Source organism: Talpa europaea, assembly GCF_964194135.1.
Source record: "Talpa europaea genome assembly, chromosome: 9".
NCBI classification, from domain to species: domain Eukaryota; kingdom Metazoa; phylum Chordata; class Mammalia; order Eulipotyphla; family Talpidae; genus Talpa; species Talpa europaea.
Window position 1 is genome coordinate 26,747,367 of NC_140076.1, and position 12,037 is coordinate 26,759,403.

Sequence of the window (12,037 nt, forward strand, 5' to 3'; positions counted from 1 at the left end):
AGGTTGGTTTGGACCTAGAACTTAGTCATAAAAAAAGATTCCTCCAAGGCTGCCCAGGCCCAAAGGTTGGGAACACTCGACTCTGGGGTGCAAGTTCCGTCTATTTCTGGGAGGCAGGGGCAGCTGTGCGGGACCTCCCCACAGCCCAGGGCCCCCGCCGCCCCCTGGCTCCTGCCAGCCCCTTTGCCACCCTCCACTGTGTCTGATAGCAACATAAGCAAAAAAAAGCTAACAGGCTTCTTCTCTTGCCCCACTTCTGTTTTCTTTTCTCTGCAGGTTCCAGTGTCCCCAGTTGCCCGAATATCTCAAGTTAGTTTTCCAAGTTCCCATTTTTGGGGGCTCCTTTGGCTTCTGTGTCTGTTCCTTCTACTTTTTCTCACTTCATCCATCACCTCCCTCCTTCCCTGAATTCTTGTGCCCCATTTACTTTCTCTTTTCTCCCTTCTTGCTCTCTCCTTGTCGTCTTCCTTTTCCACCCTCCACTCTCCCCAACTTGCTTCTCCAGTCCTTTCCCTCCTGCTGGTCTGTCTGTCTCGCTGTCCTCCACCTCCAGTCTTTGGCTGACACCTGTCTGGGTGCCTTTCCTCTCTCATCTCTGTCTCCGCTTCTCCTTCTTCATCTCTGCTTCTCTCTGAGTTCTTCCATGTCACTGCACATCCTTGTACGTTGTGACCACTCCATCCACGCACTCGGTGCTGGGACGATGCTGTCACTGAGTCTCCCCTGGTGACTGGCGCCAGTGAGGGGAATAGGGCTGCGTACAGGGGTAGCCCGTGCCCACTCTGCCAGCTAAAGAAGCTCTGAGCCCCGTCCTTATCACCCTGCCCTGGCCTGGGTAAAGGAAACCACTCCTTCTTTTAAGGACCCACTCCCAGCTCAGCACTGTGTCCCAGATATGCTTATTCGGGCTCACGGCACACACTCCCGCCCTGTCCCGTCCCGCCTCCAGCCACCGTGTGCTCCGCCATCTCTGTCGCCGCATGTGCTGCCTTCTCCATGCCACTGGTGCCAAGTGCTCCATGGTCACACATGTCCACATGTGCATATACATGCGCTGGGGCTGTCTCCACCTCCCTGGCCAGGCCTCACCTGACTCTGTGTCTCCCGCCTCCCCCAGGTATGCGAGACCACCCACCCATCCCCATCACTGACCTGGCAGACAACATCGAGCGCCTCAAAGCCAATGATGGCCTCAAGTTCTCCCAGGAATATGAGGTAAGCTCCCTCCACTCCCTGCCTGGTCTGACAGAGCCCCTGCCAGCCTTGCCCTACCTCAGGATGGGGAGTGCTCCAGTCTGCCCCAGAACACGAATGGAGGAGTCAGTGCCGGCTAAAGAAGGGAGAACTTGACTTCTCAGGTACTGAGCCCCTTCCACACACCCCAGGTCTAGACATTCAGACTCAGGCCCAGATGTGAACTGAAGTAGACAGAAGGTCACATGTACACACAGATCTATAATCCTGGCATTTATGGAGCATTTATTGCTGACCAGTACCAGGCGAGGGGCTATATATATGTGTTATCTTTTTCCGGTCTCCCCACAGCTGTATAAAATGGGTACTATCATTATCCCATCTTACAGATGAAGATGCTAAGGCTCAAGGGTAGGAAGTGACTTGCCCAAGGTCAAACAGCTGAAAAGTTGTATTGCCAAGACTCAAACCCAGGCCTGCTTGACAGCCTGTGCCTTGCACATGCACACATGTCTTCTCAGAGCAACACACATCACAGAGACTAGGCGTCAGGACACCAGCTTGCTGCTGGGCTACACAAAGTTTCTTGCTCGGTGTCCTCCACATGCTCACTTCACTCTGGCCTTGACTCCTACCTGTTTTCTGGGGGCTCTGACTTCAGAGGGCTATTCTCCTGGCCTGGGGTCTGAGGGCTTCCAAGCCACCCAGCTCCAGAGGGATTTTATTCAAGAGGGTGATAAAGAAGATCCTGCCTCCTCTAAGGATCACATACAGAGATGTTGCTATGTCTTGACCCCTGTTGTTTCCCCAGGGTGCAGGCCTGGCCTCAGGATTCACCCCTTAATCAATGACAGATGGATAGGTGACTGATGGGCTGGCTTATCATAACCTATGAGTTTGCCCCCCTTCTAGTCTGATGCCCAGTATCCTGGGGTACCAAAATCTCCCAAAGGCTGTGGACCAGGTTTCTGCAGAGGAAATTGAGCTTGGCAGGCAAATTGATGAGCTTGTCCATTGTGGAGAAAGCGTGCTGCCTCGACCTATGGAGTACCCACAGGGCTCTGCTTTGCATATGGCTGTGCAGAGAGTTGGGCTCTCAGCCTTCAGCTATTTGGCCAGGAAGAAGGCCTCCATGCCCTTCTGCCCATACCCATCCAGACCCAGGTCCCATACCTACTTTCCCTCTAGCGAGGCTCCATGCCTCCTGTGTAGCTCAGAGAGCTTCCCCTTACGTTTCACCTACTTCTATCCTTCAGTCTGAGTTCTCCTTGGGAGCCCCAAACCTGGGTGCTCTGGTCACCCAGGACTGACATGGCTTTCTCTCAGCCAGGAGCCCACAACTCTGCCCACTTTATGGTCAGTCAGTCATCACATGTTTGTTGAGCACTTACTAGGTGCCGGTCCCTTGCTGGGTGTTGGGGGTATAGAGAGAAATGCCCTCAGGGAGCTCAGTCAGTGGGGAGACAAGTGAATGTGACAGTATGCCCTAGTATTAAAGATGACAGACATAGGGAGAAGGAGAGCAGACTGATAGCACTGAAGCAGGCTGGGGAGTGGGTGAGCTTGGGTCTCCCGGAAGCTGTGTGTGGTCTTCCTGACCTGCAGAGTGGCGAGCTGGCCCCAAAACCTGGAGGGTGCTGTGTGCTGTGCTGAGAACTCTGGATTGTATCCATCTGTACAAGGAGGATAATAATAGAACCTGTTTCATGGGAGGATTAGATGAGGGAATACACATAGTGCTTAGAAGAGTGCCAGGCACACAGTAAGTAAGTTCTCACAAAGAATCAGTTATTAGCATTATCAGCTGAGGTGGTGAGGAACCATGGGAGGCATTTAGGCAGGAAATTTATCATCGGATCTGTGTTTTGTAAGGATTGTTCTGGCTGCAGGATAGAATAGGGCAGAAACGGAGAAGCAGGGAGATGCCAAGTCTGCATTGGGGTGGCCTGGACGAGGCCCCTGAAGGCAGGTTGGAGAGAACCTCGGGGGGGGGGGGGCAGCCCCAAGACATTGTGACTGACAGGATTGGGGCACAGAAGGGTTTCATGGGTCTGTAGGTCCTGACCAGGGCTTTTGGGTAAACAGGTGGTGATACCTTTCAGAGATGGCATCATGGCAGCAGAGCCTGGTTTGGAGGGGAAGCTGAGGAACTCAGCTTGACAAGAGTTGAGATGGAGGGACATGAGGGGCCTCCAGGTGGGCATGTCCAGGAGGTGGCTGTTCCCATCAGGAGCTCCGGGAAACTCGGAGGTGTAGTTATAAAGAAGGCCCTGGAATGACCCCTGGAGGGCTCTGCATCCTGCCTGCAGGAAGGACAAGTGGAAGAGGAGGAAACAAGGAACAGCCAGAGAGGTGGGAGGAGAATTGGACAAAGAGATTTCCCAGAGTGGGTGCTGCAGAGCTGACTACAATAGTTTCCAGCTTGCTCTGCACTAGCTCATTTCTTCAGTTGGGTGCCCCCCCTATCCTGAGCCACTCTATCTACCAGGCAAGGGGGGTTGGTACCATGGTCAGGAGTCTGGTCCATGGCCTTCCTGACAAGTGATAAGGGAGCTTCTGAGCTCCATGGCTGGGCAAGCTGGTGCCCCCTTTCACCGGTACCAGCCAGTAATAGCAATGGTATGGAAGGCCTGGCTGCGGCTCCGTGCAGAGGCAGAATGTGGCACCATCCAGAAGGCGGGGCCCCCCTTGGATGCAACAGACCTTACCCCTCTTCATCTGCCACCTCCTTTCCCTGCAGTCCATTGACCCTGGACAACAGTTCACATGGGAGAATTCCAACCTGGAGGTGAACAAGCCCAAGAACCGATACGCCAATGTCATCGCCTACGACCACTCTCGAGTCATCCTCACTTCCATTGATGGTGAGTCAGGGTGGGCCCCTCCCGCTCCTGCTCTCTTCCCTCTCGCTGGTTCGGACTCGGGTAACATTTCTTCCAGCAGGGAAGCCCATGAGTCCCAGGGATGCAGAAGAGTACAGTTTGCTGTTATGCTCCCCCATGTCCCCTCCTTCCACAGGTGTCCCGGGGAGTGATTACATCAATGCCAACTACATCGATGGCTACCGCAAGCAGAATGCCTACATTGCCACGCAGGGCCCACTGCCTGAGACCATGGGCGATTTCTGGCGGATGGTGTGGGAGCAGCGCACGGCCACTGTGGTCATGATGACGCGGCTGGAGGAAAAGTCCCGGGTAGGACTGTGGGGGACCCTGCGGAGGTGGGTGGGGGAATGCTCGACCACCAGGTGACTTAGGGCACCTATTCTATCCCTGTGAGAGAAGTTCCTTGGGGGATTTCCCAAATGCTATTTTCCTGGGGTGTGGCGGGATCCCCAGATACTAGTGGGTTTATTAATGTATTGTACCAGGTGCTGTCATTTTCCAGGAATGTTAATATGTTCCCCGGTTGCTGGCATGTTCCCGGGATATTCACATGTTCCCCAGCTGCTGGAGTCTTCCTGGGGCATTAACACATCTCCTAAGTTAATTAGTGGAAAGAGCTGCTGTTATCTGCTTTTGCACTGCAAAGCATTGACTGGAACGTAAAATTTACAGAGCTTGAAAATGGTGCATAAACATAATGGGTAAATTTGGCAGAAAATGTGCCTGGTGCGATCTGGTCATGAATAAATAATTTTCAATTAAGGCCCTCGTCCTCCCAGCCAGGGCAAAGGTGGCGAAGTGGCATGAAAACCTGATGCGGTGAGGGCAGTGGCATTATGGGTCCAAGAGTTTGGGACAAGGGGAGCCTTGCAGCCAGGCAAGCTAGACCTTCCCCCCATCTTTGCCCTGGAGGCCCTGCCCATCTGAGACTTTAGACAAGCCTCCAAACACCCTCATGCAGGTAAAGTGCGACCAGTACTGGCCAGCCCGTGGCACAGAGACCTACGGCCTCATTCAGGTGACCCTGCTGGACACAGTGGAGCTGGCCACATACACCGTGCGCACCTTCGCACTCCACAAGGTATGGATCTGCCCATTGCTTGCCCCCGACCAGCCCTATAAGGACCGTGGCCTGAGTGTAGTGTGCTGTGGTGGGCAAGTGGACCTCGGGTGGGAGGTCGGGGACATGGAGGTGTGGGAGGACACCATGGCAGCCAGTGGCGTGGGTGGAATGAATGGGAAGCTCCCTCGGGCTGCCCCAGGTGGCTTCTGAGTCTGATCATGGGGTGGTGGGTCTCCCCTCCGTGGCAGGTCATCCTGCCCTGCATGTAGTGCCTGGCCATACCTTCTCTCCCCACGTCTCCCCCCAGAGTGGCTCCAGTGAGAAACGGGAGCTGCGTCAGTTCCAGTTCATGGCCTGGCCAGACCACGGGGTCCCTGAGTACCCAACCCCCATCTTGGCCTTCCTACGGCGAGTCAAGGCCTGCAACCCCCTAGATGCAGGGCCCATGGTGGTGCACTGCAGGTGAGGGGCTGCAGCACCATACAAGGGGTGGGGGGCTTTAGGGGATGGACTTCTGCCCAAGCTGAACCCGTGTCCTGCAGCGCGGGTGTGGGCCGCACAGGCTGCTTCATCGTTATTGACGCCATGCTGGAGCGGATGAAGCACGAGAAGACAGTGGACATCTATGGCCACGTGACATGCATGAGATCACAGCGGAACTACATGGTGCAGACAGAGGACCAGTACGTATTCATCCACGAGGCGCTGCTGGAGGCCGCCACCTGTGGACACACGGAGGTGCCCGCCCGCAACCTCTACGCCCACATCCAGAAGCTGGGCCAAGTGCCTCCTGGGGAGAGTGTGACTGCCATGGAACTCGAGTTCAAGGTGGGGTGCACCTGCTTGGCTCCAGGGGCCTGGGCTGGGTCATGAGGATGAACCCCCAGGAAGCAGGCCTGACCAAACCCTCCCTCTCACCAGTTGCTGGCCAGCTCCAAGGCCCATACATCCCGCTTCATCAGCGCCAACCTGCCCTGCAACAAGTTCAAGAACCGCCTGGTGAACATCATGCCCTACGAATTGACCCGGGTGTGTCTGCAGCCCATCCGTGGTGTGGAGGGTTCCGACTACATCAATGCCAGCTTCCTGGATGGTTACAGGTCAGCGCAATTGTGACTGCCGCCACACCTATACTGGCCTAGGCCAGCGCCTGACTGGCTAGGGGCGGAACAGAGCACAGAAGACCAGAGTGGGCTTCCTGGAGGAGGAGGGGTGACGAGCCAGGTCCCCAAGGGACTAGGCAGTCTTGGGGAGACTGAGGTCAGCAGCACCTCCAGTATCTCCAATCTTCTGTCCACCCCAGGCAGCAGAAAGCTTACATAGCCACACAGGGGCCTCTGTCGGAGAGCACCGAGGACTTCTGGCGCATGCTCTGGGAGCACAACTCCACCATCATCGTCATGCTGACCAGGCTTCGGGAGATGGGCCGGGTGAGCCCCCTCCAGTCACCCCTCATTCCTCTCTCCTAGCCTCCCATCAGCAGAGCCTCAGACCCCTGTCACCACCACCTGAGGCATCCTTCCCAGAATCCTCTGAAACCTGGGGAACCCCTTCCTCAGTCCTCCCCGCCTAACCGTGGGGTCCTTTGTCCACAGGAGAAATGCCACCAGTACTGGCCAGCAGAGCGCTCTGCTCGCTACCAGTACTTTGTTGTTGACCCAATGGCTGAGTACAACATGCCCCAGTATATCCTGCGTGAGTTCAAGGTCACAGACGCCCGGGTGAGTGTGGACCAGGGGTATGTGTATTGCACGATGGCGTGTCTGACACTGCCTGAACACACTGGGGGGGGCTCTACCTGCATCGTGTCATCTCAAGCTGCAGGGATCTGGGATGGAGGTGCAGATGTGGGCACATGAGCACATTTCCCAGGGTGGCCTTGGGTGTAATGACTCCGTGGGTGCTTCCTTTTGTCATTGTACCTCTCAGCCTAGTCCATTGGGGCCACAGCCCGAGGTACAAGCCTTAACCTGTCCCCCACCTGCCTTTCCCAGGATGGGCAGTCACGGACAATCCGGCAGTTCCAGTTCACGGACTGGCCGGAGCAGGGTGTCCCCAAGACAGGAGAGGGCTTCATTGACTTCATCGGCCAGGTGCACAAGACCAAGGAGCAGTTTGGACAAGATGGACCCATCACAGTGCACTGCAGGTGGGACTGACCCCGGGAGGAGGGTAGGGGGCGGGGCACAGCACACCTGGGGGGCAGGCCCCTGACTCAACGCTGTCCCTGAGCAGTGCTGGCGTGGGGCGCACCGGGGTGTTCATCACCTTAAGCATCGTCCTGGAGCGGATGCGCTACGAGGGCGTGGTGGACATGTTCCAGACCGTGAAGACCCTGCGCACACAGCGCCCCGCCATGGTGCAGACGGAGGTATGCAGGCCCAGTTGCTGCAGAGGCTCAGTTCCTCAGTTGGCAGCTGGACACTGGACACCCACAGTGTGCCAGGCTCCCTGCTAGGGTTAGACACAGCAGTCCTTACAGGGTACTCACTGGGGTGGCAAAAGGAAAATTAGTAGCTGTGGGGCAGTGGGAAAAGGAGAGGTGAGCCTTCAGGGGTTCTCTGAGGCTCTCTGGACATTGCGGGGAACAGATGCCTGGGCCCAGCACCTGCCCTGGCCACCAGAGGCTAATACCATGGCTTACCGGCTACAGTGCATGCCCTTGGCAGCGTTGGGGGATCCGCTGTTCTGCCCATGCTGACCCACCACTGTCCCCACAGGACCAGTACCAGCTGTGCTACCGTGCGGCCCTGGAGTACCTCGGCAGCTTTGACCACTATGCAACGTAACTACCGCTCCCCTCTCCTCCGGTGCCCCCACTTGGGGGCTCCGGAGGGGACCCAGCTCCTCTGAGCCATACCGACCATCGTCCAGCCCTCCTGCACGGACGCTGTTGCTGGCAGAGCACAGCCCACTGGGATCACAGTGTTTCAGGAACATCGCCACACCACACGGAGAGCCCAGAAGGTCCCTGGGCAAGCGGGTGGGCCGGCAGGCAGGCGCCGTGGCCTGTCTCTATCCACAGGCCGCCCCAGCCCACTTCGGCTCTCTGTCCCGCTGCCGCGTTTCTCATGCTTCTTCTCATGGGGTGGGAATGGGGCAAAGCCTCCTTTTTTATACAGTAGGTGGGGTAGACTGAGGGTTCTCGCCTCTTCCCTCTGATCTTTCCTTTTGCAAATCTGTCACTGCAGAGTGGGCCTCTGGGGCCAGGGGTTTAGTTTGTTTTCTCTTTTTGAGTTGACTTTGGATCCTTTTTTGTACGACTTTAACTGCTGAAGGACACAGAACATGCCTCCTCGCATGTGTGGAACTGGGGTCACCAGCCCAAGCGGAGGCCTCACTGATCGGCTGTTCAGACAAGATCCTATTTCAGCCAAATGCAGGGAAACACATTTTTTTTTTTAAGTTTGTTTTGTTTTTCCTTACGAGCCTTTTTTTAGGCCCCACAGACAGTGGTGGGCGGGGAGGAGATAGGAAACACTCATCCCCAGTTGTCTATTCCAGTGTGTGTTTAACATTCACAGCCCAGAACCACAGGCGTGTCTGGGGGAGCCTGGCAAGGCGTTCCTCATCACCATAGTGTTTGCAAAGGTTAAAAAAAGCAAAGACAAAAAACAAACAAAAAAATCCACAAAAAGAAAAAGAAAAAAAAGTCGTCCCCCAGCCTCTGCCCCGGGCCCCAAGAGGGGCCGCGGCTCCAAGTGCCTGGGGTTCCCAAGGGAGATGCCAGCTGACCTCTCGTCCCCAGCATTGCAGTATGGCGTGGCGTTGGTAGGTTGTGGGTCTGATCGCGTGGCCAAAGTGATTGGCACAGGTCGGGGCGCCATGCCCTGCACACCTCAGGACCAAGCAGGGGCAAGGCTGGCCCTTCAGGTCCAGGCCAGTGGGCCTGGAAGCACATGTCTGTCCTCAGAAGAAAGGACAGGTGATTTCCCTCCCTGGTTTGCAGCTGTTTCAAAGCCCCTAAGAATCGCTCTTTTCCACTCCTTCAAGATGCCCTCATAAACCAATGTGGCAAGACTACTGGATTTCTCTCAATGGTACTATAATCAATCCTTATTATCTCGGCTTGCTGAGGGGCAGGGAGAGGGCCTCTTCCTCTGGGCAGCACTATCTAGGTAGGTAAGTGGGGGCGGGGAAGGGTGCATAGCTGTTTTAGCCAAGGGACGTGACGCAGACGTCCCCAGAACTAGCTAGGCTCAGTCAAGATCAACAATCCAGGGTTGGTAATGTTGGATGAGACATTCATTTTTACCTTGTGGATGCTAGTGCTGTAGAGTTCACTGTTGTACACAGTCTGTTTTCTATTTGTTAAGAAAACTACAGCATCATTGCATAATTCTTGATGGTAATAAATTTGAATAATCAGATTTCTTACAAACCAGGCCTCTGTCTCAGCTCTTTCTGCAACTAAAGAGTCTGGGCTCCATTCAGTCAGTACCTAGGGGTAGGTTCTGGAGATTTCCTGCTCCTGAGTGTTTCTGACAAGATGGGCTCCCAGCATGCTGCCCACATGCAGAGAAACACTGAAGACAACCACCAGTGTGCATGAAGCGCACCCCACTTGGACCCCGGCTTCATGGGCTGGAACCTGCCTGTGCCTCGCCTCACCCTCAGGATGTGCTGGGTCTCACTTTTATGAGACTCTTAGCTCCAGGCTACCCACCCCATCACCTCCTCTCCACCCTCCCCTGCTGTCAGGTGAGGAATGGCACTGTGACGGCATGGGGTTTGGGCAGCAAGGACTCGTAGTTCTTGCAGTGTGGGTACTGGACACCTGAAACAAAGGTGGACACTTGGCACCTGGACATAGCAGCATTGCTCTTTGAACCCTATGGCCCCCCCCACTGGTGTCAGAGGGTGGTCAAGCCATGAAGATACAGATGAATGTGCCCAGGTCAGGTCGAGAGAAAAGCACTAAGTCAGCAGTGGTCAGACTGGCAACAGGTAGTGCTGAACCTAGCACGGGTGTGGTGGGCACATTGGGGCAGCTCCTGACTCCAAGGCAGGAGATGACTTGGATGGGGGTACAGAAGCTTAATTCTATTTCCTAGGGTGAGTCGTGGCCAAAGCGGGGAAAAGCAACTTGTCCAAAAGCTTGAAGGCATGCAACAGACCAACAAATAATGGCAAACTACAAGGATCGCAGCTTGGCTAAGCAGTGAGATACTGGGCTAGGAGGCAGACGAAGCAGCTAAGGGATTGGAGTAGGTTGTAAATCAAATGCAGGTGTCCTTGGCACGTGAAGGACCTCTTACCATGTGCAGCTGTCCCTGAACTTCAAGGCTGGCACCTCAGGGGCTGTGAGCCTGGGCTCAGGCTCTTGATGGTTTCCCCAGCATCTAGTTCAGTGTCTGACAGTATTTATTTTTTTAGAAAAATGATGCCATCAGTGCATCCTTGAGAGTATTAAATTTGAGTAGTTGTTTGCTAACAAAAAGTTAAACATTTTCAAGCAAGGGATAAATATTAGATTGTCACTTGAGTGAGAGCATGAGAACCACACCAGGCAGGTGCTTTGTGGACAAGGACATAATCACTACTCAGGAGAACCCAGCTGAGCATCCCCTTCCCTCCGCGAAGATCGGGAGGCCGAGGCTTAGGGGTTCCTTTGTCAGAGACCACAGGACAGGTAAGTGCCAGACCTAGGACCCATACCTACTTAATCTGCTGAGTCCCTGCCCTTTCCATCAGCTAATACCAGCCCCCCTTCCCTCCCCTCCCTGCAAACCCACTCCTCCCAGGGCCCCGTCACAGTGCATGACACCTCATTCACCTGGTTTTCAACCGGGCATCACTTCCTCACCCATTCAGCCACCAAGCTCTGCCCATTTGACTTCCTCTCTCATACCTGCTTGGTTCTCTTCACCTCTGTCTGTCCCAAACCACCCTCCTGCTGTCACATCCCCTGTCTGGTGTGCTTGTCCCCAGCCCTGCCCAACTGACCCACTCAGCAGCCAGAGTGACTTCCTGTGGGTAGACTTGGCACCAGCCTCATAGCCACCCCGGCTCCATGGCTTCCCAAGGTGCTGCAGCCTCAGCCTTCCTCCACTCCCCTCTCCCCAGCCATGGTGAAGTTCACTAGGTTTTGTGTCTGTCTTACCATTTTCTTAGCTCCAGACCTTCCCACAGCCATTCTGGGATATTCTCCCACCCAGCCACCCTTTCACTGGCTAATCCTGCTCAGTGGGTCTCCGCAGAAATATTTCCTTCCTTAGCCATCCTTAATCATCCTAATGAGGTTAGGTGACCCTGCTATGCAAGTAATTGAAATACACTTTTTGCATATAAACCTCACAATAGTATCAGCTCTATCCTATTATGCCCATTTGTAGGTGAGAAAATTAGGTCTCATTCATTTATTCAGCAATTTTTTTCAAATTTATTTATGCAAGCATACAAGGGTTGGGGTGTAGGCCAGAGGTGTGGGGAGGGAGTGAGAAGATTCTCCAGAGACAGAGTGGGGAGCAGAGCAGGCAGATCAACTGAAATACACTGCTGAAGGGAGCAGTGGGCGAGACAGGAGAGGTCTGCTGTGCCATGTGGGTCACGTCCCTGGCCAGCCTGGAAACTGAGCTCCTGCTGCAGTGGTTGGCAATAGCTTGATAGTGCTGTCTTTAACCCCTGCGCCACCAGGGAGTCCCCTTATTCAGCAAATTCTGAATGAGCATTGGCTGTGCTAGTCATCAATGAATAGAATGAAGGCTTAGATCCTTGTGTATTTACACTCTAATAGGATGAAACATGATACATATGCAAATGTAAATGTATATATAGTTGGTTAGGAAGTGATTCATGCCTGAGGGCAAGGGGGAATTAGAATAGGAGGGGCCAGGCACTGGGCAAAGCTTGATAAGGTGACCAGAAGTGTAGTTGAAAAGATGGGGGTTGAGTC

The 12,037-nt window shown here is 54.6% G+C and overlaps 1 protein-coding gene across 6 annotated transcripts in view; it reads left to right on the forward strand.

Annotated features, from left to right (window-relative positions):
- Positions 1–7,931, forward strand: part of PTPRF (protein tyrosine phosphatase receptor type F) — a gene marked incomplete at both ends in the record, with an annotated part of 67,053 nt that extends 59,122 nt beyond the window's left edge. For 3 of the 6 annotated variants that reach the window (XM_084242181.1, XM_084242182.1, XM_084242183.1), the window contains 13 exons: positions 277–309; positions 1,118–1,215; positions 3,935–4,058; positions 4,213–4,388; positions 5,041–5,160; positions 5,450–5,604; positions 5,685–5,970; positions 6,064–6,242; positions 6,446–6,572; positions 6,738–6,863; positions 7,137–7,291; positions 7,378–7,513; positions 7,863–7,931. In XM_084242181.1, coding sequence (XP_084098307.1) covers positions 277–309; positions 1,118–1,215; positions 3,935–4,058; positions 4,213–4,388; positions 5,041–5,160; positions 5,450–5,604; positions 5,685–5,970; positions 6,064–6,242; positions 6,446–6,572; positions 6,738–6,863; positions 7,137–7,291; positions 7,378–7,513; positions 7,863–7,931 — 1,784 coding nt within the window. The remainder of the gene's footprint in view (positions 1–276; positions 310–1,117; positions 1,216–3,934; positions 4,059–4,212; positions 4,389–5,040; positions 5,161–5,449; positions 5,605–5,684; positions 5,971–6,063; positions 6,243–6,445; positions 6,573–6,737; positions 6,864–7,136; positions 7,292–7,377; positions 7,514–7,862) is intronic. The other 3 variants (XM_084242179.1, XM_084242180.1, XM_084242184.1) reach the window with 1 other exon arrangement.
- Positions 7,932–12,037: the final 4,106 nt, after the last annotated feature.